This window comes from Paralichthys olivaceus, chromosome 5 (genome assembly GCF_024713975.1).
Source record: "Paralichthys olivaceus isolate ysfri-2021 chromosome 5, ASM2471397v2, whole genome shotgun sequence".
NCBI lineage: Eukaryota > Metazoa > Chordata > Actinopteri > Pleuronectiformes > Paralichthyidae > Paralichthys > Paralichthys olivaceus.
The window spans coordinates 8270190-8297159 of NC_091097.1; the positions used below are offsets into that span (position 1 = coordinate 8270190).

The 26970-nt window shown below is 42.8% G+C and overlaps 1 protein-coding gene across 5 annotated transcripts in view; it reads right to left on the reverse strand.

Annotated features, from left to right (window-relative positions):
• The window catches only part of znf385c (zinc finger protein 385C), a 151704-nt gene that overhangs the window by 37536 nt on the left and 87198 nt on the right, over window positions 1-26970 (reverse strand). The window contains exon 1 of one of the 5 annotated variants that reach the window (XM_020094293.2): window positions 18155-18680. The exons of the other annotated variants lie outside the window; for them this stretch is intronic. Coding sequence (XP_019949852.2) covers window positions 18155-18164 — 10 coding nt within the window. The 5' untranslated portion in view covers window positions 18165-18680. Of the gene's footprint in view, window positions 1-18154; window positions 18681-26970 lie in introns of those variants that run through there. 5 annotated transcript variants of the gene reach the window in all.

Consider the following 26970-nt stretch of genomic DNA (forward strand, 5'->3'; position numbering starts at 1 on the left):
TAAGTACGTTATATGCTTCCTCGCAGACACAGGTACGATCTCGTCAAAACGAATACGGCTTTATTCTAAATAAGAGATGCAAACTGGGAGAGCAGCCAAATAAATGTACGACTCCTGCTGCTTTTTACCGTCAAATCGACCTTTTTTGGAGACTTATGTCTGTGGGCCACTTTCCTCTTTCATAAACTACTTTGAAAAACACGCAATTTAAAATTTCTACAAAGAGCCCTTCCATTTTATGCCTCATCCTCCCTGCCTTCCATTTCCTCACCTTACCTTAAAGCCTTTTAAAGTTGTTTATTTGAATTACATTTTCACTCTTCTTTCTGGGTCACTCGCCATGCCATGCTGGGTGCACTGCGACTGTATATTGTGTACTGAAGTGTGTAAGACTGTGTGTGTGACACGTGACAATTTGTATTCCTGTGTGTGTGGCAGGCGGATACAGTTTATGCAGCAAATCTGTGGGAGGAATATGTAAGAACAGAGCTTTACCCTGTTTGATGTCGGCGTATGCTTGTCCACCACGCAAATGGTTGTGTGTCTTTCCTCTCTGGTTTGTGTGTTCACGTGAAGGGAGGGGAGATATTTGCAGCAGCGACACATGGAGTCAAGCTCTAATAAGGTTGTGAAGATTTTACTTATGAGGATTATATTTAATCTCAGCTGAGTAACTTCCTCTCATCAAAATATCTCATATGTAGACATGCCCTCCTTTCTACTTCTTTTCCCTGGATTGAAGAAGGTGGCACACTGCTCCATGTGGCATGATTATATGCAAGGCTAAGCACAGTTTGACCCACGACTGAAAATAGAGTGCTCTCAGGAAGGGAGAGGATTTCTTAAGTTTTCTGTCATGGCAGTTTAAGAGGAATTGTACAAAGTATGACAGTGAATCAGTTGAATTTACATCTCTGTCAAACCCTAAAACCTCACCTGCACTACTCAGTCAGTTGCATACAATTGTTATCTAAAGAGGCTATTTCAACAATTTCCTTAATTTCTCAGAATGGAGCAACTCCACCAATTTGCAGCCCATTTCTTTATCTTTACTTTAGGCTAACGACTCGAGGCCACCACAACTAGATTAACACACCTGCAGCTCTGGCCTCCCAGTTGTTGATAGTTGAGTTGCATTGTGGCTATTATAGGTGCAAGGATCTGACCAGCAATAAAAAAAATGGTGTTTCTTGTTCAGATGCATAGATTACCTCCACCAAAGAGGTTATGTTTTCACCACTGTCTGTTTGTAAGCAAGATTACGCAAAGAATGGACTTGATGGATTATAATTAACCTTGGTGGAAGAATGTGGCATGGGTCAGGCAAGAAACAATTACATTTTGGTGACGGTCCTGATCGAAGGGCAGATCCAGGAAAATAATCTGACATATTTAGGTGACTGATATTTATGACTGTGTGTAATTTCTTTTCATAAAGTGATTGTTTGACCTTTGTGAAGCTATGCGCTCTACTGTGCCATTCTAATTGAGGGTGTTTTGGAGTTTAATTACAGAACAAAAAAGTAAAAGAAGTATGATGTGTGCATGAGATTTATAAGGAGATTTAGACTCTTTCAGTGTGGAAAAAGGTATATACAGAGGCTAATTCAGAGCCAATAAATAAAACATGAGCGGATAATGAGGTTTACATAAGATCAATATACAGCCTCCAGCTTCAGAAGCGACCATTGTCTCATCATAAAAAGATATCAACCTTTACCTGTGTTTCTGGCATTGACAAACAACAAGGTTAGGGCTCAAATTCAATTATGAGAAGAAGAATAAAAGAAGTGAGGTCAGTACCATCCTGAAATTATCTTTGTTTAATAATTTTTTTTGTTCATTTTCTCAAAAGCAGTATTTTTTTTACATGAAAGGTAAGAAATAGTGCATGGTCGCTGGGTTAAAGCAGGTTTGAGCTAATCATTTCATTGTGTTTGGACATCTAGCTCAGTGGTGAGTTGTAGCAGTCCGGTGATGGTAACAGGACCTTGCGGAGATGCTTCTTCTCCCAGGGAGTGTCCATAATGAGTTCTGTCAGGCAAGTGGCGAGCATTGCACTGCTACCAAACCCAACCTGAGCTGAGGCAAAGCCCATCTGTCAAGCGGAGACGATAAGCCTGGAGCCATCCAGAAACAAATTGCTCAGCTTCCCCACTGTGAAGCCCTACGAGGCAGCCAGCTATGGGCGGGCAACGGAGATGCTAGCGATTCCCGATGCTCACCAGGAAAAAAGGAGGTGGAAAAGGGAAATATCAAACACATTAATCTATGCAGATGGTGCCGATGGCCAGTCATCACTCTGCAGCAGCTGTACACTGAACCTCAGCATGACAATAAACAGCAAAAAGGGGAAAAAGAATCAGAAAAGTACTGTTTTTTTTTCTTCCAAGCCTAAGGGTGTGCAGCTTTCATAATGATGACAGCTGTTGGACCTTTTTCAGTCAGTGGAAACCAAATAAATTTTATGACACAGACGATGTTGAAAAGGGAAAATATCAAAGACAACATATGACAAACAATTTAAAAATCAGTTTGAGGGACAGGTCAGTGGCCTTGTCTCCAACTTCATTATCAGGCCTAGTGCTGCCATTTTGCAGGTGCTGTGTCGAAAAATAAAAGTCTGGATAAACTAATACAAAGTTGTGGCGTGCTCACATACGCAAAACTCCCGGGGGTTAGGAATTCGACAAGATTGACAGGAACTCAGATGAGGTTCATTTCCTTGGCAAATTGAGTCATTTGTGGAAGTGGCAATAAGTGCGACATCGTTTTTTACATGAATAAATATCAGGCTCGTCAACCAAGCGTCACGCCAGCCATCATGCCAACTGTGACAACTCATTACAAACTGATTAGATATGGTGGTCGAGCTGGGGCCGATTGGATCTTCAATGAAGGTAGGATGCGATTTACAGGAAAAAAAAGTACGAGACAGAGGTTGCTTTCTAATTTTAGCTCCTCAGCTGATGAGATGAGAGGAGCGAGAGATGAAAACGCTCGCAAAGACACCGGGTGGCAGACGCAAAGGTGCTTATGAGGCTGTGACGAATGTGAAATGAAAATGAAGTTGTGGTTGTAGTTGATGGCAGTGGAAGTATCCTCTCTTGGATCTCTCACCAGAGACGAACACAGTCACACAGCACATGCACGCACGCACGCACACGCACACACACACACACACACACACACACAGGAGAAAAGCTCTTCACAATTAATGACTCATTTACACACTTGCAAATAAACTGAAATTCTTCTGTATTGCATGCTGGACCATTTGCTTTATTTATATAAACGACACTAGCAAACTGCTTGCAGAGAGAATTGTACTGTACATTACTTGTGTATTATTACATTTATTGTTATGCAAAAGAGCTCCTGCTAAGCAAGTTGTATTTGCAGCAAGCCAGCAAATTGCCTTTCCTGAGCTGATTTTTTTTTTTGCCTTCAAATAGGCCTGCTGATCGTCTACTCCCATTCCACCTGAAATTGTTTTTTTTGCACAAAATGTCTTTTTCCTCACTCGCTCCCTTATTCCAGTTTCTTTGTTTTAGACTTATCTTATAACAAACCTAATTTCAGCTCCGCTCTGGGGCTCGTGTCTGTGGCCAATTAAAACTCTTAATGGAAATGTGTACTGGCTATAAAAAGGCAAAGCTTTCCTGTCCTCGCTGTAGGGCCAAATATTTTTTTTCCCCTCTACCTTTTAACACGTTGTGGGGAAGAGGGACACAGCTCGTATATCATGTGTGGAACAGAATTGCAGTTGCATGAGAGTTACGGCTAAGGAACAACGGTGGTAATAAAACTCCTTCAGCTGTGAAGGTTAGCACAGTGGTACTGCATAAATTAATTCACATCCTTTAATGTAGATAACGTTTCAAGAAAAAACAAACAGTCACAATTCTGAGATAATTTTAATTAGGTGTACAAAATCCTGACTTATATCTTTGTTGAGTGAGAGAGAATTAACCCTGAAGCGGCCGTGATCAGGTTAGAAAGTGGGCTGAAGGACATGCCAGTGTTAAAAACCAATTACCCCTTGGTAGCTTTTTAAAATGCCCTCTCTCCCGTTCAGCGGCAGCCTGGGGAAATGAACGAGCTAATTTTGCCCAACCTGGGCTGTAATTGTTTCAAATCAGCCTCATGCCTCAGCGTCGCCGCCAGAATAATTGCTCATGAGCGGGAAGATTAATCTACAGAAGCACATCTGTGGGACTTAATTTACGGGTCACAGTGCCATGCCTTGTGGATCCATTAGACTCATTTGGTTTTCAATCCTGCGCAACATATGCAACTAAACAAAGGTGAAACTACGGCAGGCGAACACAAAGGAAACAAGCAAACACAACGCACAAACTGCTCTGTGTTTATACACAGTCACCTGTAAATACATGAAGACCAATGTTCCTGAACCGTCGGTGATGTGTTTTGTTTTTTCACCTCACTGTGCAGACATAATACACATCACAGAGCACAGCTGTCATCCCATTAACCATCTCCACCCCAAATGATCCGTCTCTTACCATGTCCACTTCTAAACACCTGCTAATGGTGGAGAAGAGTCAAGCTCAGACGCAGTCAACAAAACTTCAACAAAAGGAGGAAAAGTGTCATCCTGTGCCAAACGTCAGCCCCCAATCAGCAGCGGCGGAGAAATCAGCATTTGGATTGTGAGCCACTTTGGGTTCTGAGAAAGGACGGGCCGCTCGACAAGCTCTCTGAAGAGAAACAGCTGCAAGCTGCAAATTGGAAAGTCTTTGTGAGAAGCTGCTCTGCCCTTTGTTTTCTCCTTCCTCCTCTCCTCAGAGTGTGGGCATGCAGATGTCTTCTCTCATTCCTCATGTGTAATTACAAAGACGGTAGAGCGACATGAAGGGGTGGCTCTTTATATGAGGCATTGTACTGCAGGCGGCACACCGGAGTCCAGCAGCCGGCATCGTTTTAAATAGGGAAAACTTCATAGCAAAGGATTTAGCACCTCGGTCCTCTGCCACGGCTGCCTCCTTCTACACTGCTTTCCATACACTTTCCCTGCATGACACACAGGATAATGGGGTTGAAAGATAATCAATGTTCCCGCCAATGGTGGTGTTATACATGTATACCTTCCACTCCAACTTCTGCCCTTCCTGGGTGCAAGAGGAGACATTGGGGCGAGGAGATAAGGATTCTTATCAGAGTGTGAGCAGGTGTTTGGTGGAGCAAGGCCATAACAGAATTCCTAAGTTACTATAGCCGGCAGGACTTCACTCATTGAGAGAAGAGGAAGAAAGGAAGCACGGACAGAGATGGGGATGGGAGTTGTGTATGCAGTGGTGGTGGGTGGGCGAATGGCCAGGGCGTTATTATTGTGAATCCCCTCGGAGCACCGCAGTATACAGCACGTCTCAGACACCTGCTGGTGTGGCGATAAGGAGCGAAAAGCAATCACTTCAGCTACCAGGCAGACCCAACTGGCATCTTGCTGCCTCTCAACCTGCTACTCTGGTAATTTCTCCTAAACATTACTTGTTTTCTGTTATAGGTCAGCTCCCTTTGCGGGCTTGTTTAGGAGAGGAGAGGATGAGGATGAGGATGAGAATGAGAAAAGGATGTGGATGAGGAGAGGAGAGGAGAAGAGAATAGAAGAGAGGAGAGGAGAGGAGAGGATGAGGATGAGGATGAGAATGAGAAGAGGATGTGGATGAGGAGAGGAGAGGAGAGGAGAGGAGAGGAGAGGAGAGGAGAGGAGAGGAGAAGAGAAGAGAATAGAAGAGAGGAGAGGAGTGGAGAGGAGAGGATGAGGATGAGGATGAGGAAGAGGAAAGGATGAGGATGAGGATGAGGATGAGGATGTGGATGAGGAGAGGATGTGGATGTGGATGTGGAGAGGAAAGGATGAGGAAGGTATTACCAAATGCCAAGAGAGATGCTCTTTTGTTTACAGTTTGCCCAGTTAAGAGTGAACTTTCTTTTACTGTATGTCATCATAATCTAAAAATGCAAAGCAGTGCACAGAGGACAAGTGTCTCGTGCCACTACAGGCTGTCATTTCAAACTAACTTTATCAGCCACAGAGGTCAAGGACGTGCAGTCTGGCTCAGAGTGGGTCCTCAGGCTCTCCAGAGAGCGTTTTTCATTAGTGTGATTCCAGCTGAGGATTGTAATGCGAATCCTTGGGATAAATCTTTGCTCGTCACGGGTAGACCATCAGCTGTTGCAGTCAACCAGCGCGGACTCCTGAATTATTCATTTCCTGTTTACAGCAGGCGACAGGTGCGTGACCTCTGTGATGAGTGCCCAGGGTGTCTGGGAGAAGTGCATGGCGACAAGGGAAGAAGGGGTGGGAGGGTTGGCGGCTTGGAGGGACAGCGGCGGAGATACAGGAGGAGAGAGAGGATTCAGAGGAACCTGCCAATGTGTCAGACTCAGGTGCTTGCAGCAGGTTTGTGGCAGCTTTTGCTTTTCATGCTTTTTAATTTTAACTCAGAGGCAGGGAAGAGTGCGTTTTACAGACTTTCAGGCGAGGCTGCACGCAATAGTTTTGTGGGGGGAGCACGGTGCTGCGGTCACCAATTTTGAGAGGATAGGGTAAAAATTAACGTTCCCCAAAATGTTAGGAGTGAAACTCAGGGTAGCATGGGGACTGCTAAGCTTGAGCTGTACATCAGCTGAGTGGCATTTACTGTAACCTTTCCCCTGGCTTTTAATAACCGGCGCAGAAAAAGCAACATACATGGATCACTGAGATTCACTGGGAATCGCTGGGAATTGCAAATGGATCACCTGAGTCAACCGAGAAGTCACATATTAACTAGGTTCTAGCTCTGGTGAGCATCAGCTGTAAGAAAACATTTATATCGATGTGAGAGCACAAATGAGACAAAATAGCAGAGAGAGACATGACGGCAAAAAGAGAAGAAGAGAAGCTGAAAGCAGGAGCAACAGGCTGAGGTAGATAAATAGAGAGAGCAGAGGCTGGAAATACGCATATGTTGTCAAAAAAAAAAAACCCAGGCAACCCGTCGGGTTTGTTTAGTTTAACACAGATAAAATTCCAAACTGAATCACAGGAATTCAATCTGGTTTACTCAGCCTGAATAATGGTTTCTGACACCTGATAGCTTAAGAATAAGCCTCTCATTTATGCCGACATATTGATGTGGACATCTGCATGAACACACACTCTCACACACACACACACACACACACACACACACACACACACACACACACACACACACACACACACACATACACAGAATGCATGTGAAACCAAACAGCGTGGACGCTCTCTGCAGAATGATGCATGGGTTTCACCTTCAGGCAACTGGGTGAAAGAGACAGACATTTCTACCCATCAGCCAACTCCTGCTTCAGACAAAATAACAAACGGCTGAATGATATAGTGAGCTGTCCCCTCTGGTTGTGAAGTGGGATTGGAACCATGTCTCCGAGACAGCCGCTACAAAAGGCCCATCGCTTTCTCCCGCCCGTTCTCTCGGCTGTACATCCACAGAGACCTTGGCAGATCTCAAAGACAGATTAATCTCGATTGAAAGTTGCTGAAGTGTCCTCAAGCGTCAAAGCGTTGCTACTTATTGAGAGAGAGCAGTGGAGGCGATCCAAAGACGAGACAGAAAAAGAGCTCTGGGGTCATTTGGGATGGTCTAACTCCCACAGAGCGGCCGGTGCTGTAAAGTGCGTGCACACTAGATTAAGCCCTCATCAAGTGAAATCTTGATTTAACAGACATCTTCCCAGTCAGTCTGTGGTAAGACTCGGACTGCTGCTGCTGCAACAACTGCATGAATCATGATGTTTCCAGGATCACAGTTGTGGCTGTTGAAAGTAAACTCTCACATAAAACATATTTTTAACGTGGCCTCATTACCAGTTAGCAACTCCACTGCCTGATCAGACTGTTGGAGTTATTCATGACTGTTCAGTATAATCATGCTATAGTCATTTTTCTCATTTTGACTCTGATTTTTAAATATTTACTGGTGAAAATGCACATTACAGATTAATCTAACCAACAGTAAAAAGTTAGATATACCTCCACCATGCAGTTCATTAAAAGGCTCCTTATACAGCAATGCATCATTAATAAATCAATATTTTAATACTATAATGACTGTAATTCTTTACAATTTTAGGTACATTCTGTAGCTAACAGCAAGTATTTTTGCTTAAATTATACTTTTAATACAGCATGTTTACTTGTAATGTAGTATTTTGTGAGGCACAACTTTTAGCTTAAGTAAACGTTGAACAAGTTGCACGATACGATGAATTCTGATGAAATCCCGCTGCTGTAGAGGAGCTGTTCACCTGTTTAGTCAAAGTTCGGTGAAGTTCGACTCAGTACACTGAACCCCAAACTGGAGAGTCCTTTGTTTTATCCATCGTCATGAAGACGCTGTTGACAACTCATGTTGATTTGTCCAGGCCACTTCTACGGAGCGCTGGTTTTAGCGCTGGTTATTTGTATCACATGTCCAAATTTATACATTATATAAAAATACAAATAATATGAATAGTTCTGTGACCCGTAAATTAAGTCCCACAGATTTGCTTCTGTAGATTAATCTTCCCGCTCATGAGCAATAATATTAATATTTTTGTAGTATTTACACTACGATGGGATTGTTATGTTATATAGCACAAATATTACATTTCTTTTCATTTAAATCATGAAATATATTTGTAATGAAATCCGTGCTGGAAATTTGGATCTTAATTTCAGTGTGGCTGTTGGCTGACGGGATTCAGGATGCTGAGAGTCACAGGCATATGTGAGGCCCAGCAGGAGCTCTGACAACATGAGAAATGGCCCCACGCTGACCCACCTCACTACTTAGCCTCTCATTCAAGGTTACAACATACACCGTGTCTTGGATTGATCCTGTTTATTTAGCCATGATTTGCTTGAATCTTAATTTGGATATTTTTAAAATGGAAAGGAATGTATGAAATGAATGATGTGGTCAGCATAGGCTGGGACCACATCATCATGTTACCAAATGGTTACATCAGTGCTATCATCGGGATCAATCCCACATTTATAGAGACAACTTCCACGGGTGTCCTCTCTATACAGCTGATGCAGATGATATAACTCTGATGTAACTGGAGGCTTCTGTGACCTTTGGCTAACATACCAAAAGCCCATCTGACTATGCCGGCCTCCGCTAACCCACTTCAGTGTGTCTGCTTGTGTCTGCAGAGACAAAGAGGATTTAACGTTAATCTGGCTTTAACAACAGCAGGAGAGCATACTCTCCACAACAGCACTCCAGAGAATAGAACTAATCAAGACATCATGAACATCAAACCAGGAACAATTACCTCTAATAAAATCAATTTTGTTGATTGACTGAGAGAAAGAGAGCTGACACAGTTATTTGATTGGACTTGATTATAATTGATTGTTTTGTATAAGGTTCACACAAAAGAACATATATCACCACAATAAATGATTTAAATTGATTGAAGAAATATTATCGTGGCTCCAGCTAATTCCACCCTATTGTGACTCAAGTCCGTAAGCATGTTACTACCCAGTATATTCTGCTTCTTTGCAAGATAATTTGATTTGTTTCAAGAAAAACATTTAAAAAAACATGAATATTCAAAAATGTCATTCAAAAACTGAAGGTGACAGTGGCACAAGACTCAAATTGTGCTGCTCATTTAGCTGTAAAAAGGCAGTTCTGAGCCTCACTGACACAAGCCGACATAAACAACACAGGTGAAAAGGGTTTCATCCAAAACGGAACAAAGGCAGCTGATGAGGTGCTATGATTGTAACAACCTGTGAACATTGGATTTGATTGCAGTAATAAGCAAATGGTTTTAAAAGGTTCCACCCGTGGCTGGGGAAGTGTAAAATTCGCAATACCACCTCATTAGTAAGCAAATGAATTCAATCACCTCTCTTTGGTAAGCGGCTTGATAAATCCCTGCAAAGTGGTGCCTGGCTTCAATCACAGCAAGCTGCTTTAATAGATGCAGAGCTGCTAATGTATCATTCTTATTGACTGTGAGCTTGCCATTTTGCTAAGTTCAGCCCAAACACAATCGTTGACTTCCAGCAAACAAACCCAAGTCAATGAGGTTGGAGCTCTGCAGGGACCAGTGAGGAGTATTTTTCTCGTGCTCACTCCAGTAGCTATACAAATTTCATTCATATGTCCCCTGAGGGGATGGCTGCAGTGTTGGTGGAGCTCGAGGGGGAGGGCAGGAGCTACAAAATGGGCAGGGCGACTACTGAAATGCAGATCTGAAGAGACGAGCTGTGTCTTGAAGAAGAGCTGGGGAAGTTCCTCTGACCCCAAACTACCTCAGGAAGAGAGAGTTTCAGAGAAAAGCAGCATAACACCTTTACTATCACTTGCTGCACCACTCTGTGCTCTGTTAACATAGGCACAGCAGGACTGTGACCAATGCAAATGTACGAGAGAGAGACAGGAGCAAAATGACAGTGAGCAAGACACAGAAGGAGGATTATAATTTAGAGGAAACAGAGCAGATTTTAAAAAACTTGATGGCCGAGAGCCACTTATTTGATTCTTAACACTATGAAAAAAAAAACAACATATACATGAAGCGTCGACATTTTGGAGCATCAGAGGCCGATCGATACATTCATTGTGTTAGACCCGAGACAGAAGTGCAGCATTTGGCAACGGCTTAGACTGAGTCAAACACAGACAAAACTAATCTCTCCATGCCTGGCAACAAATCCACTCTGCAGCCCTAATCAATTCGTTAGACAGACTCTTCTTGAACACACACACACACACACACACACACACACACACACACACACACACACACACACACACACACACACACACACACACACACTGTGATGATTAGCTCGTCCCACTTAATCACTTCCTATTAAGGACACCTGCAAGGTTGCAACAGTCTTGTGTTGATTATGTGTAATCATAGAAATGTCACATTTGAATGATAAGCAGCATGAGATGATGGCTCCTAACATGATGCATATTTATACCATGGAATCATCAGCTATTCTCATACATATGAAAACTATTCATATAACGCTCAGAAAAAAAAAAATATTTCGGAAAAATTGACTCCAGACTCAAGAAATATAATCTCTCGCACATAATTTTGCATATGCCATGCAGGCGTATAAATACACGCTAGCACCCACACTGGGCTTGGGGGGAAAAGCCTATCTGCTGTGGATAAAAGACATCCCTTATCAGCTTCCTCATAGAGGAGCTGGGAATGAAGGCATTTACTCAAATGAAAGAGGCAGCTTTTGGAGATAAGCCGAGGGAGACGGAGCTCAACTAAGCTTTCAGATTGGACTGGGCCTACAGAGGGAACAGAGGAGGATGGGAAAAAACAGAGGGAGAGGATGGACGGGCAGGCGGGTGGATGATAGATGGGTGGATTGCTGATGAAAGTGATGGGCGGACGACGCAGGCTGTTGTTTGGTGCTGTGTTTTGAGGCATGCAGAGGAGGACTGCGCGGCTTTTGTCTGCAATGGAAGTACTTACATAATCTGTATTTAGAGAATGTGGGTTTGAAAGCTATTGTTTTGACCCCACTATTTCGTCTATGCGGGCGTGCACATGCGTGTCTATGCCTCCTGTCTCTCCATGTGCTTGTAGCTGGCCCTGTCTGCGCAGCGAGCTGGCACATCTTCTCTGCTGCGCTGGGCTGTGAGCGGCGCTAGAATAACCCACTTCAAAGGGGCCCATTGTCACACACTAATGTGGCAGCAACGGCAGCAAGCGCCACAGAAATCAGCACACACTGAGACTGGATATTCCCTCTGAGTCCCTCTGAGAAGAGGGAGGAAGGGCGGCGTAGGGGGGAATGAAGAGGAGAGGGGCGAGGGAGAAAAAGAAATAAAGATATAAAAGAGAGAGAGAGAGAGGTCTGTTCACAAAACATTAATCATGTACACTCTCATAAAATCATTAGAGCTGATCATTCCCAGTCAGACTCCGCACAGTGGCTCAGGGCTGACGAAAAGAAAAAAGAATGCCAATTTTTCACAGAGATGCAAACCAGCGCGCGCGCACACACACACACACACACACGTTTTGAAAATTACAGATATCAGTTGATTTATACAAAGTGCCAAAATGATGCGGGACAGTTTACCAGCACCTTCTATCAATAAGTAATTACATCTGATTGGCATTTTTATACATAATGTTTTTGTGAATTAATTAATTGTGAGCTGCAACATTCCAGCTTCCTTCCGTCTGTTCTCATTCATAGTCAGACTGGCAGCTGGGCATATTGGGACAAATCCTGGTGGACTGGTAAAAACATCCATAAAGTGTTTTTTATTCCTTGTAAATGTTTTCACCGTGCTTCTCTGCCTGTCATGCACAATCTACATATGTTCGAAGAGTTTGAAGAGGTCGCTCTTTGTTTTTTTGTGTATGCATGCAGTCTGTTGTGTACATCCATTACTTCTCGTATAATTTGTGCTTGTGCGTATGTGCATCTAGGACAATGGATGGATATTAATTTCCAGCCACTTTAATAAGTCTGGAGTGATGGGCTGTTAGACGCTCATGATACGGCATGCAGTACAGGTGGAGGTCAACATCCTGATGGCCAACAACAAGAGCTGGAGCAGAGACAACAATTGGAGCTGGATCTTAACGTCTTCTGTTTACACTCACCACCATTTATCCACTAGTTGCTCTCTATAACACACATTGGACCCTGGAGTATTGCAGATCGGTGCTCAAGGCACCAGGTTCTGATGGCTGGCACTGACTGTAAAATCGATAGCCTGTTACTTTCTTGGCCGCTGATCCTTGTGCTCAGAAAGCTGCGGCGGTTACACAGACAGATTGGTTAGATGACTCAGAAATACACTTGAGACAAAGAGATTTGAGAAGCACAGGAGAGATATGTCCTTTTTGTAGGGTTATATTCCCTTCATGTTTCAATCCTCTCTCTTCACACCTGTCTCGGTTTCTAGCTCTTTCTCTCTTCACACTCTCTATTTTCTTTATCTGTGTTTTTCGTCCTCCAGTGTGTTGTTCTCTGAGGCCTTTAACTTTTCTCTCAAGGTCGGACCATCAAGTAGAGGACTAGTCATCCACTTCAGTTGAAAGCTGTCTTACCAGCTGAAGAATGATGAATTCATAAGTGCAGAGAACATACATCACACACACACGAACACACACGAATACACACACACACACACACACACACACACACACACACACACACACACACTTACACTTACACTCACTGGGAGGTGATGTGTTGCCATTTCTTTTCAAGGTCTCCATCTTTAGCCCCGGCATCCGGAGAATGGGAGGCTAAGTGGGAAGGGTTTTGGTGCAGACTGCAGCATGGGACCATTTCTCATGTTGTCAAGAGCTCCTGCTGGGCCTCACATATGTCTACAACTCTCAGCATCCTGAAGCTATCACTACAGCAGACGGGCACATCTAACCCATGCTGTCACTTCAGTGAAATGATATGAACTGTCACTTGCAGATATGCTTTTTTTTCCCCACAGGGGGGCTCCGAGAGCATATGAACCATGCATATAAATGTCATATGTGTGAAAGCAGACACATTATTAATGTGGGGAGTTTATGACGTAATGTAATTGTGTACAAGTGTGTGTAAATATACAAAGGAAAGATCTCATGAACGTGGAATGGTTAATATTCCCCTATCTCCACTGCCTTCTCCACCTCTGCTCCTGTATGACCTTTGACGTGTCTGAAAGGTGCCTGCAGGCCCATGTGGACAGGTCTAATTATTGTTGCTGCCACAGTCCACCCACTCACCCTGCTCCACAACCGCTTCTCACTACAATCCACGCATGAAAAATCCACTCCAAATACATTTACATACAAATGTGACCATCTCACTTTGATGTATGATGTGATTTATCCCTGTATATATTCAGCTACATTTACATTTTGTGAGAGATAAAGCAGGAGAAGACCAACAACTTATTTTTTGGGGTTTCCCAATTTTCCAAATGCAGGAATAAAACCCTGAAAATGAAAGCAACATACATGGAAAGTGTTTGCTTTGGTGTCAGTCCTTCAGATTAAAATAAAAAACTTTGTTCCATACTTGAGGAGTACTGGAAAGGAACTAAAACTCAACTGAGTGTCAGTGTGTAGAGTGTATACTTCTACCAAATTCACTAGTCCATATGTGGATCGCACCAAATTGCACACACTCATAAATATATGTTCCCTGAAAATGCCTATTTCTTTCAACAAGACCCATAAATTATTCTCTGAAAATGTAAAAAGAACCGAAAGTTTTTCACAAGAACGTGGAAAACAATTATTCTCGATCCAGATCTGCACCAAAATCTTTGGAGTTCTTTCCTGACCCACTCTACATCCTTCTTCCAAGGTTCATGGTAATCTGTCTAATACATTTTGTGTAATCTTATAAAATCAAACAGACATGGATCAAAACATCCTGGGTGGAGGTATTAAATGCAGCAAAACAAACACCATCTTTTTTTATTGCTAGTCAGAAACTTGCACCCCTAATACCCACAATGCAGCTCAACTTTTAAGAATTTGGAGGTCTGAGCTGCAAGCATGTTATTCTTGGTAGCCTCGAGCCTCTAGCCTCAAGCAGACATAAAGGAACAGGCTGCACCAATTTCCAAGTTGGAAAATTGGTGGAGTTGCCCTTTAAAATGTTGCAGTCACACGGAAAGAAATCCATCATAGAGGAGTCACATAATCTTATGTTCCAACAATAGCCTTAAAAGACCAGAGTGTGTGCTACCTAGACACATTCTATTATGAGTAGAATGTGTGATTCACTCTTGAGCGCCAACATTTCATCACAAATCGACTCCTGAAAAGCACTGAACATCAGAGGTTGATGACATGTGAGCTTGTGAGCATTTCCGCGAATAGAATCTGTCTTTTAACTCACATCACCTCCTGGACTGATCTACTGGGAAAGATTTAAAAAAATAATAATGAAAAGATTGAGAATAATGGCTACAACAAGAATAAAATAAATAAATATGCAAAGACAGTTTTGGAGCGATAACACATCCCATTGTTCCTGTTAGTTGGGAGATGGCAGACTGGCATCAAATAAAATGCGGTAAGATGAGAAACAATGAACATGAACTAATATATATTTCTGTTTGTGGTGGTGCCAGACTGTCATTTCATTCCCCCACGAGTCTTTACAGAGATGACACAGACTAATAGGGACTGAGGTAATTAAAAATAAAGTCAGTTTGACTGCAGATTTGTCATTTGAGGTTGGCTGTTTGTTGAGCTAATAGAGCGGTGGGTTATTTGTCTCTGCTGTGTGAATGATGGCAGAAGTGGGTTGAGCAGGAGCTGGAGAGCAGCCACCTTCATCCCTCTGGCCCACGAGGGATGAACGTGGAGAAAGGAGGCTTGGGAGATCCATCCATCATAATGTCTCTTTGCCTCTCAAGCTTTGCTTCACTCACACACACACACACACACACACACACGCACACACGCACACATGCACACACGCACACACACTCGGTCAGGCAAGACAAAAGCCCACAGCTGCTTTTAACCAAAAAAAAGCACGTTTAGCACAGCGCACACTGGAGGAAGAGACTTGATGGTTTGATAATGCTGCAGATATGGAGTTGGTAAGAAGTGGACCGAAGCCCACAATCCACCGGCGCTGCCTTTTCATTAACGTCCTCATTTACACCCCCCCCTCCACTGCACAACCACTTCAAACAGATGTGCTACTGTTGCTTGGGAACCCCTTCCAGCCTTTACACGTTAAAACCGCAACCAAGGGCAAGTGGACACACAAATCTCAAGGTCAAGGAATGCACTGTCAGTTAGACAATAGTTTCAGCTGATGTTTCCAAATGTGGGAATGTGCTTCTCATTCTAGTGATGGGGAAAAAACATAGCTCTTAAAAATGTTCTTTTTTTGTGAGTCTATCATAGCCTTGCTTTCCAGGTGCGCCAACCCCCATTAAGTCGTCACAGAGTGTAACCCTAACCCCACGTAATTAGCCCTGATCGAGCTTCCACTCTGTTTAGCACAGATTAACCCTGCTTCCCATGCATTCCCACCCCCGCTCCTCAGATCCTGCAGATAAAAAAGGAGTGGAAGAGGAAGAATGGCACCCACTCCCAGAGGGACAGGCCTATAATCAGCACTCAAACAGCCCCACAACCTGTCCCCTGCTCGAGGGGACGGCAGGGGGTTGCTGATGGATGGCAGACAAGAGACAAGGCTGAGCCCCCAACCTATTTTCCACCTCAACTCTTCCAAAAATTGCTGAGAGGAAACAGCAGCCACCTATGAGAGGACGACAACACAGTAAGCGATGTCGGCCATCCTTTATCTGGTGCTGAGAAGAAGCCGCAGCAGCCACAGAGTTCCCCTGTGACCCACTTTCAAGACGGAATAATGGTCAAGGTGAAAACAGCATAAAGACAAAGGGCCGGGCAGTTAGGGCTCAACTTGACAGTAGATCTGTTCTTTTATGAGCTGACTAAAAGGCCGAGGGGGAGTGAACCCTGACACGAAAGAGAAGAGGACATCATTTCAGTCAAACACCTCACACGCTGAAGACTTTGGTGCCTCGTGTGCATCCATCCTCTCTGGTGGAGGGATTAAGAGGTGGAATTTGGAGGGCGGAAGTAAAAATCGGAAGAAATGCTAATGTGGCATCCATTTTCATGTGTCATTGGCCCATGTACTGAAGCCATTTTAAGAGCACTGAGATCTCACTGCAACCCACAACCTAACTTAGAGCGAGACCTCCAGCGGCCTGGTGTGCCTGTGTAACCGTAAACTTCGAAAACAGTAAACAACAATTTTATTTGAATGTTTGTAATAATCTTATTCCTTCAAATACATTTTCCATTTTGTCCTGTCTGAAATGGAAGGAAGGACTCAAATGTTTATCCATCCAAAAAATTGCTCATATTTGGTAAAGAAAAGAGAAGATTGAGCCGTTTCTATGAATCAGTGTTTTCCAGGTGAATCACTGGAACTAAGAGGCGCAGGTCCATTAGTTATCACTCAGCTCAGCCCACACACAAAACAAGTGCATCATTATTCTCTGATATAATCAGAAATGAGATGGAGTTCAATATGCAAAATACAGTTAAGAAATTCTCTATTCTGTATTAACTCTGTCAGTCTTTTCGTTCTGTCACATTAATAATAATCAAATATAGTTTTTATGCTTCTTCCAACCTTTAAAAGTTTTAGAAATCCACAAATTGATTGGAGAGGAGATTGTAATTTTCAATCAATAAGAACAAGTGGAGTAATTGCCCTAAGGCTCAGTGGGAATTCTGAAAATAAATGTGTATTGATTATTTTGGATACATATGTCACTCAGATCGGAATAATATTTGTATAATTATATAGAGACCCTGTGCTTTACATTTAATAATATGAACATAACCTCACATTACCCTTTCCAGACAATCTGATTAATATTGGTTTACAAATAGACAATAATTCCAGAACATTCAATTTGAACGAAATTTTTGCTTCCGATTATTTGCTGGTTGAGGTTTTTTTTTAATTTTGCTCATCGTGAAAGGTAAATTAACGATGGGGCTATTTTTTAACACAAAGAAAAGGTAAAAAAAAAACAAGCAAACCATTAATCATCTAATAAATACATTTAAAATCTTTTTCCATAACAAGACTTTTTCTGCAACTTCCACACAGAGTAAGGAGGCTGAAGTGTCCATTATAACCCTCCTCCACTGAGGACGCACGCGTTTGGTTTTCAGGGATGAACTCCACTGAACTTGATCGATGTATATTTTTTATTCTGTTGCCGCAGCAGTGACTGCAAACGACTTTGAAACGAGTAGATGATCGAGCTGGTGATAAATTCCACGTGTATTTCAACGACTCTTTACTTAGAAACCTCTGCATCTCTAATATTCCTGACAGCCACTTTCAGCGCGTCTGTTCCTCTTCCCAATGTAATTGGGGGTAATATTAACATACTTTGGATTATAGTGTCTATAATAGCATCGCCGCATCATTTGTAAAACATCCACATGGTGTCGATGCGTAATGTTCCTGGTCCCCTCGCCACAGGATTGCGCCACACTCAGCGCAGCCACGTTATCACCGGTAAAGAGTGTTTCTCTGAAGGTTTTCAACACTTACCGATCAGCATCGTGCGTCCAGGACCGAATCCGCGTGTCTCCAGCTCGGCGTATAACCGTGCGTAAAAACGGTTAAAAAAATGTACGCACTTTTATCCCCAGAGAGAAAGGGAGAGAGAGAGGGAGGGGGGCATGCACGACGCACAGGTGCGATCCGGAGGCGTCCTGTACCAGAAAGAGCCTCGAAACCTGCAGGAACCGACTCGTTTCTCCCCCCCTCACACACACAACTCTGTAGTCTCTGTGCTGATTCTTTGCAGAAGTGTATCCTCTTTTTCTCCCACGTCTTTGGCGACCAATCCGCGGGAAATCTCCGATCCTACTGATGCGCGTTGTCCACAGCTTAAAATCCTATCGCGCGTACTGCCGCTTCGCTTGGCCTGAAGGAGGCGAGGAATTGGGAGTGCTGGAGAGGAGCTGGCTGTAATTGCCTGCTCTCTCTCTCTCTCCCTCTCTCTGTCTGTCTGTCTGTCTCTGTCATCCTTTCCTCTCCGTGGTCCGACCTCTTTCTCTCTCCTCCTCCCATCACTGAATACATCTTAACTTGACAGGAACGCACAGATGTGGAAATAGCTGCTTGGCTCCACATTAGCCTACTTGTCAAACTTATTGCAGGTCGGCACTATAAGTGATAGGTTTCACTCACACCTGTGCATCCCCCTATGAAGCCAAAAGAAGATGATGGGAAAAGGGGAAATGAAAAAGCATGAGGTGCAGCAGAAGGCACTGAAAAGCTCTGGGTAGCAGATGTGTGATAGGAGCACTGTAAACATTTAGAGAACAGAATATTTTCTCAGACACATTTCCATTCATGCACCCATAAGGATGATTTGTGTGCACTTGTCAAGGCAGCTGCCTTGTGAGCTCAACAGTGTGTTAGTGAGAGCGACGGGAGAGTGACTGCAAGTGATGGTTTCTCTCGCAGCTATGTCTCTCGCCAGTCTTCTCCTCCTTTGTGTCTCTTCTTGTCGATGCATCATTTGGTGAGGTTGACACATATTCTGGGATTCGGAATTGGCTCGAGAGTGTGGAGAGCCTGCTCATATTAAATATCTGTTTGTTCAAATGGTGTGTGTGTGTGTGTGGTTTAGTGTGTGTGACAGCATATATTGTGGGTTGAAGAGCCTCAGTGCAAAGCTAAGCAGTCCTGGATCTACGCCAAAGCACATCTCCCAGGGTGCTATCAGGAACTTAATTACAGCATTAAATTGCTCCCTCTCTGCCGCTCTCCAGCTCCCAGTTCACTTCCCGCTTTTTCCCACTTTCTCACCCCTTCTGCTTTCTCGTTTTCTTTCTCTGCCTCAATCTCTTGTTGCTTCTTTCTCTATTTTCTTGCACTTGCTTGTTTGGCAGAAATGCCTGCTGCTGCTGTTTTTGAGTATTCGTTGTTAAATATGTGTCTCGATCATCCCTGAAATTTACTGCAAAAGCAGAAATAGTAAAAATGCACCTGTTTAATCTAATTGTCTCATTTCATACCTGGATATCATCAATGCATCCATGATTAATGCTGTTGATCCATCACTTTGTGGCGGTGCAGTTCCACACTGTGATAATGGAAGTGTGGATGTGGAGCGTATAGCAGCAGAGAGGTGGTAGAGATCAGATTGCTGATGGAGAGTTCCCCTTTAACATGAGATATTGCCTCTGACAGAGTGGGAAGTATGGTGTGAGCTTCCCGTCCCCTGCAATCCAGGTTTCTTTTCCTCTCTGTTCACAGAGGAAGCAGTGGACCCAGAAACTCTCCTCTGGGAAAGAGGGGAGGACACAGGGGCAGCTGGGCTGTCCTGCTGTCTCATGCCAACCATCGGCCTACTGGCTGGCACGAAAGAGCTGAGGCTAATTACAAACACGGGACTGGATCCAAGCTTCACATCAGTCAGCCTCGGCCAAGAGGATTTGTTCTAGCCTATTTGTTTTATATGTTAAAAGTTGGTGACTCCAATGCAATAAGAACACATGTAACGGGAGGAGTCAGACTGTTAAAAACTGCTAATTTTAGTGAAATATTTCCTATATTTAAGTTATTGAAAAACATGTCTAGCTAATTATGTTGTCCTCCACGTGAACACATAATCTTTAATTTCAAGGTCCAGTGTGTAAAAAGTAAGGTGAAAGGGATCTATTGGCAGAATTTGAATATAAAATAATCCTACGGATGTTTTCACTGATGTGTAATCATCTAAATTGTACAAATTGTTGTTTCCGGGAGCAGGTTCTCTCTACGGACTGTACCATGCAGGGGCGATTCTAGGGTCAGACTTTTTTCTCTCCCTCTTTGCACCGGCAATAACACAAACATACCATCTATGGAAATAGAAAAAAATATATAAACAGGTAGTCTGTTCATAAATAAAGCAAACACAGTAATAAAGAAGAAATAAATGTAAACGGAAGGATCAACTGATTGGGACGGCACTGACAGGGGAGCAGAGCTTATTTTGTGGTTGAGTAATTAATGTAGTTTGTTGGGACGGGTCAAATAATGACGTGATTGTTTCTCTTCATTAGTGCATGGACGCTGGATCTGCAGTTAACACTGGTGGACTTTGTTGATACTAATGGTATTTACCCGGTTGCCGAGAGCCGAGTCTCTGTGGTGATGAGTGACGGAGCCTGAAGAGAGGAGAAGGTCAGGCTGTCACGCTCCAGTCTAACAAAATAGTGTTGTCTTCAACTCCAGTGCTGGTAGAATGAGTTGGAATGTGCCAAACAGAAGGAAGCACTTGTCTGTGTACAAATGGTTTCAGATTCTTTTATTTTTTTAAATTGAATATAAATCACTATACGGAAAAATCTAGTCATGTAGTGGTAGTTGAATAGGAGCATTTGATGTGCACTGCTGTCTGTTTACTTTGTGTGATTTTGAGGAGGTGAAGGTAAGGTGGAAGCGACCGAGGAGGTGAGCGGCTCGTTATTATCGTTCGGCCTGTGTGAGCGTTGAAGCATGCCGGCACTGTCACCGCAGCGGGATGAGTTGGTTCAGGGTGGATCAGCTGTGGGGTGGGGATGGGCGGCAGTGTGAAATATGGAGATAGCTGCTGTCACCTGAGGAGATGACAGTGGCGTGCGGTGCTGTGCGAGCCTAATACCATGTGACATCTTTTTAGCCCCTGGGCATCTCTATTCCCCAACACATCCCCGAGCTGCATATGGCCAGAACTCCACAGAAAGCTTCTCTCTGGTGATGTGAAGATCATTTATCTGTCTGTCAGGAGCAGCCTAATCAATACCTGTCAATGTGTGACAGCCTTGTACTGTCCACCTGTTTGTTTTCTAATCTGCAGCGGGCATGCAAGAGTGTAACCAGAGTGACAGAGCTATTATGGTGGGTGTTTGAATGTGCCAGATTTATGGACTCTTACTTTTGTTTTGGATTACTTCCTGGGTCCCCTGTCTGTAGCTGTTCCCAATTCAGCCCAGTCCTTCAGAGGACTCGGTCTCCTTGTCGCCTTCTTTGACCATGTAGACCACAAAGGCTGAACCAAAGTGAGTTTGGTCGATGGAAGATTTCCTAATTCCACCACCAGCCTGTCACGCCCTCAGCCACCCATGTAGCTAGCATGTTAGCATGCTTTGACACAGCACACAATAAATCCTGATAAGATGGATCCACTCATGCACCATCTCCTGAGAAAATATATCTGAATTCAGTCTCCCTGCTAACAAGGTGACAAATCTCATTATTCTGAGTTTAGATTCAGAAAGATTTTCTCCACCCAGAACACAAAAAATGACCATCATGGGATCTGCCTAGAAGGCCACCCTGAAAATATCAGAAAGTGTCTTAAAAATTAAACTCCAGCCGGTGGACAGTTTAGGACATTGTCAGATTGAGTGTCAGAGAAAGAGGTGAGAGTCGGCATCTGTCCAATAGGGTTTGGGAGTTGAGTGGGTTACTAACCAAGACAAATTTTATCAACACTCATTCAGGCAATGAGTGTTGATAAAATTTTGATGCCTGGCTGCAGACGATCTTTATTCAGCAGGAAACATCTGTTGTAAAGAAAAAGTTCAGAATGTATGTGTATGGTATTCACCAATAAGAAAATATTCAGTATGTCCACAGCCAGGCTTTATAATCCTCTGCTCAATAGAGTGAGGAACTTGTGACAAATGCAAATGTGTTTGGAAATTGTGTTTTCTGATCCCAACCACATGCCAGGACATAATGAGTGACAGGCTAATTTATGAACGAGCAACAAGGGAAGCTAGCCTTGCCTGCCTCTCTCTCTCCCTCTCTCTCTCTCTCTCTCTCTCTGCTGTTTCCGAGCTGCCGACCTCCTCAATTAGAGCTCGCTCTGACAAACTGCTGCTGAGACTGGGTAATGACTGGCAGCAGAGGAGGCAAACAGCCGTATCCCTCTCACCAACTCTCTCCTACTCTTTCCAAACTAAACAATTTTCTTTCTCGCCCTCCCAGTCACTCCTCTCTCTCTCTCTTTTTAAACTAACAGCTTTTACTCCCCCCTCTAAACCATCATCTCTTTTAAGTAAACCGTGGACATTCTCTCCTTCAGTCCTCTGTCTCACACAGCCTGACACTGAGCTCTCACCCTCTAAATTGACATCTCTCTACCTCACCCCTCCATAACTTTATCACTTTGCCCCACTTTATTGGCATATTTCTCTCTCTTCTTCAGCCTCTCTCACTGGACCAAATCCTTGTCTCCCCCCCCGCGCTACTCTCTAACCTTCCTTCTCTGACAAACAAACAAATGAATTGAAGAGTGTTGGGAGGGAACACCTTCGGAGCGTGACGGCCCGGCCAGCTACCGGAGTAACTGACGGAGAGACTTACTAACAGAGTGACAGAAAGACTGACAGGAGATTGGAGGAGCACTGAGAGGGTCGACTGTGAGGCACTGAAGTAATTTGAAGATTGGCAGTCAGGACAGATAGATGCTGATGGGTGACAGTGGAAGATTCCCAGCCCCACAAAACTACCTGAAGCCTGCAGCTCTCACCATGTACTGTATATTAAGTGATTGTTTGTGGGTCAACTTACCCATGAGACTCTCAGGCTGATAGATCGCTTAGTGTTTAGTATTTACTGATTTGAGTGAAAAGATGAAACCACCATTGTTTCAATGATGAGCATCTTTCCTATCATTGAACGTAGGCTGCTGGAAGGTCTCTCAATCAAAACCCTAACAAAGTTTAGTTTGATGACATCGTGAAACAGTGTGGGATCATGGGACCTGTTGTCTTCTCCACCATCTCTTTTCCCATAATCGTATTTGTCTGCTTTGTTGCACTGGGAGTGCTTCGGAAAAAAGCAGATTGGACTCAAATAGAAGGCGACTAAATTGGGGATTTCTTTTAATGTAAGTACACAAGTCAGCAAATATAATATAGGCTTAGTCATTTTCAGACACTGAAATTAAGATATTGTTGCATATTATATCTCAAATGTCACAACAGTTTAGGAAATAAAAAAAGCCTCATTCAAAATCTCCCAGACAACAATAACTTCATATGTCAGAATGAGAGTGGTATTAAAGAAACAATCTAATGTCTACTTTAACCGATTCAATATTTCCTTTTTTAAGCAACATTTGACAAACACAATTTCGCGTGTGTGTGTGTATATATATATATATATATATAACAAAAGCTCATTTATTATCAACTTGTCACTGCAATATTTTTCTCAGGTTTAAATAATCCATCACATGTGCAGTTGTAAATGTTGTGGCAATAAATTGTTAATAAAAGTATTTTTGGTCGATGCCCCGCAGCTACTTTACACAGGGTAAATCCATCACACTGATGAATTAAAGAGCTGTATAAAACGACAAAGCAAGATATGCTGAGGAGGATCACAGAGGATAAAGGATTTATCACAATATGGCAAAGGTTATTCTTAAAATTGTCCTGTAATATACTAATATATGATCTATGAAGCATTTGTAAATCCATTAGTTACAACTTAATTGAACTGCTTGTAATGCCTTGAAAAATGTCATTTTACAGTGCTTAACTTTACACTACACTTGGCCAGGCCTGTCAGTTTTTGTATGATTTTACATGCACAAATATTATTATATTTTTTCTTTTTATAAGCAAACTTCCTCTGCTTCCTCTTTGGCCAATAATGCACAGCTATCTCAATCATTTCCTTTGTGAACGTAGCGCACATCCACAATTTGGTAGATTGAGTGTAAATGACATGAAATGTCACAATTTCAGTGATTCACTGGAGTTGATGAAACTCGATTACAGTATAAAATCATTCGATCGCTCACCCCTGGTGACATGAGTTTACTGCAGAACCGGGAGATGCAGACATCTCAGCATGACACCACAGAAAAGAGAGTGTGTGTGTTGGTGTGCGCGCGTGTGTATTGTGTTTGCAAGCTGTGCCACCTGCACAGTCCATCTCATCACAACGCCCCGTTTAGCATCACTGTCACATACAGTTTCACAGACAGACAAACACAGAGACAGAATAATTCTGCGCGTGTATGTGTGTGTAAGAGAGAGAGAGAGAGGGAGAGATAGAGTTGTAAGAAAAGAAGGGATGATGTTCCCTAACATAAATAAATCATCAATGTGCTGCCTTGGCTGGGTTTACAAGTGGAGGAGGAAGGAGAGAAACAGGGGAGGAGGAGCAGGAGGATGAGGAAGAAGAGGTGAGGGAGAGTGAAAGAGATGAGGTGGAGAAGGAAACTGCTGGCTGAGGGGGGAATGAGCGGCAGGTGGGAATCCTGATGTCTGCTTTGTGCTTCAAGTGGAATAGAAAACACAAGAGCGCCTGCAGTCAAACTGACGTAATTGGTGCCAAGAATAACCAAACACTTTAGCCGAAGGATCATGAACGCGATTACATATAAACAAGTCCACGCAAATTTGGATGTAGTTTAGCCTGTGTGATTTTACCTTTGAAATACTATCAACTAAAGTTTTGACATTTTGACAAACTCTGTTTCTTTTCTCTGAGGGTTATGATGATGCACAGATGTGATATATTGAGTTTTTTGTACAGAGTCATTCATTTTGCCATAGTTTGTTATGAATATTCATCATCTCACTTGACCATGTGTCTTGAGGAAAAAACATGCCTGGGTTCTGGGGACATTTGCTTACATTTAAACATTCACAACATTTTCAACTCAAATCTAACCACCGACTTTCAATTAAACTCATTAATACATTCACTGTTGGGAGATGAACGTTGCTGAGACAATGGCCCATGAAAGTACAGTGTTGAATTTGGTGGGATTTGGACATGATATGAAAACAAACTTTGAATGAACAGGCGACAAGCGATCTGTAGCAGCAGCAGTTGTGACGCATGTAAGTGACGCTGTCGATCATGACAACAGGAACAACTGATTCTTCAGTTTAGGGTTCTGTATAGAGTTGAACTTTGAAGGTGAATAGCTGTTCCAAACAGAAAGGTTAAACATGGGCACTGCACTCGTTCTCAAAACACACTGCATGTTTTTGATTACTGACAGTTTATACTAAAGCTGGGCTAACACAGGGGTTATACGTATCTTTTGTGAGATCAGTTTGCATCCTGTACCCCCCACTGCACATTGTAATGTTGTTAACAATACTGAATCAGATGATTCTCTGCAGTCAGTCTTTTTATTCTGGAGTCATGGTGAGATTGTGGTTTGCAGTGGAAAAACCTTTTTCCAACTGAGGTCATGTTGCCTTTACTTCTACCAATCTCTACAAGTCTCTGAAAAATGCAGGAGAGAACACACAGAAGATTCTGACTAACAGATAATGCCATCATAGCTGCAACTGTAGTTTGGTTACATTTTTGAGGAAGAGCATGTCATCTAAGTTACAGCAGCTATAGGTGCGGCAAGGTAAAACCCTTTAATACACAACTATAAATTAACCTCAAGTGTGCATTATTATTTTATTTTTTTTAATTTTTTTTTTTTATCTTTGACTCAGTGTGTTAGATTGCAACCTTCACTCTCTCCCTACCTACCTATAGAGAGTGACTAACATTGTACAATAAGTGACTAATGCTGGTTTGATCTCCAAATGGAAATTAAAGGGGATTATACACTTCTAACATGTTTTTAGAGCAACTTAAGCTGTCCCCCTCTCACATAACAAATAGTTTGATGGAAAATGTTCACTTTGTTATGGAATTGTTTTATGTTTTGTATGGTTAAGACATGTCTTTAAACGTATTTCTGAATATTTCTTAAAGGCAGAAATGGGAGATAGGGTTAACTCTGTATTGGCATCATCCTGTGGAGCTCCTATGTTTGCCATTTCAAAAAAAACCAAGATGTAATATTGACTCACAAAAACAATCATATGGTTCAGAGCTATAACAAAAGTTCAATGTAAAAATGAAGAAAGACGGGTACAGAAAGTGAAGCCAATGCAGAGGTGACTGAAGCCTGTATACTCTTGAATGACCTGCAGAGGGTGTCTTAAATCTCACTTGATTTATAACGTCACTAAACATCTTCATTAGGAGTTTATGGTCTCAAATTCTAGTTTCAAGTCGTCTTCAATACAGAAAATTGTAAATTATGGAGTCAAATAGAGGATAAAGCACATTATGCTTTGCAGCTCTAATACTGTGTGATTGACAATCAGAACTGTCCAGTGGGAGCATGATGCATGTGTAGGTGGCCATGCAGTGTCCTCATGCTCTCAGTCAGGCTCATCTCCTGCTTCTCCAAATGTGGTTATTTCTGGTTTCAAAAAAGCGCTGGAGACAATACCAAACTCAACACTTTAAATAGTTATTCAACACAAACCAATGGGTGATGTCATCGTGGGTTGCCAATTGGCTATACAACACAAATACTACATGAGGCCAAAAATCATTAT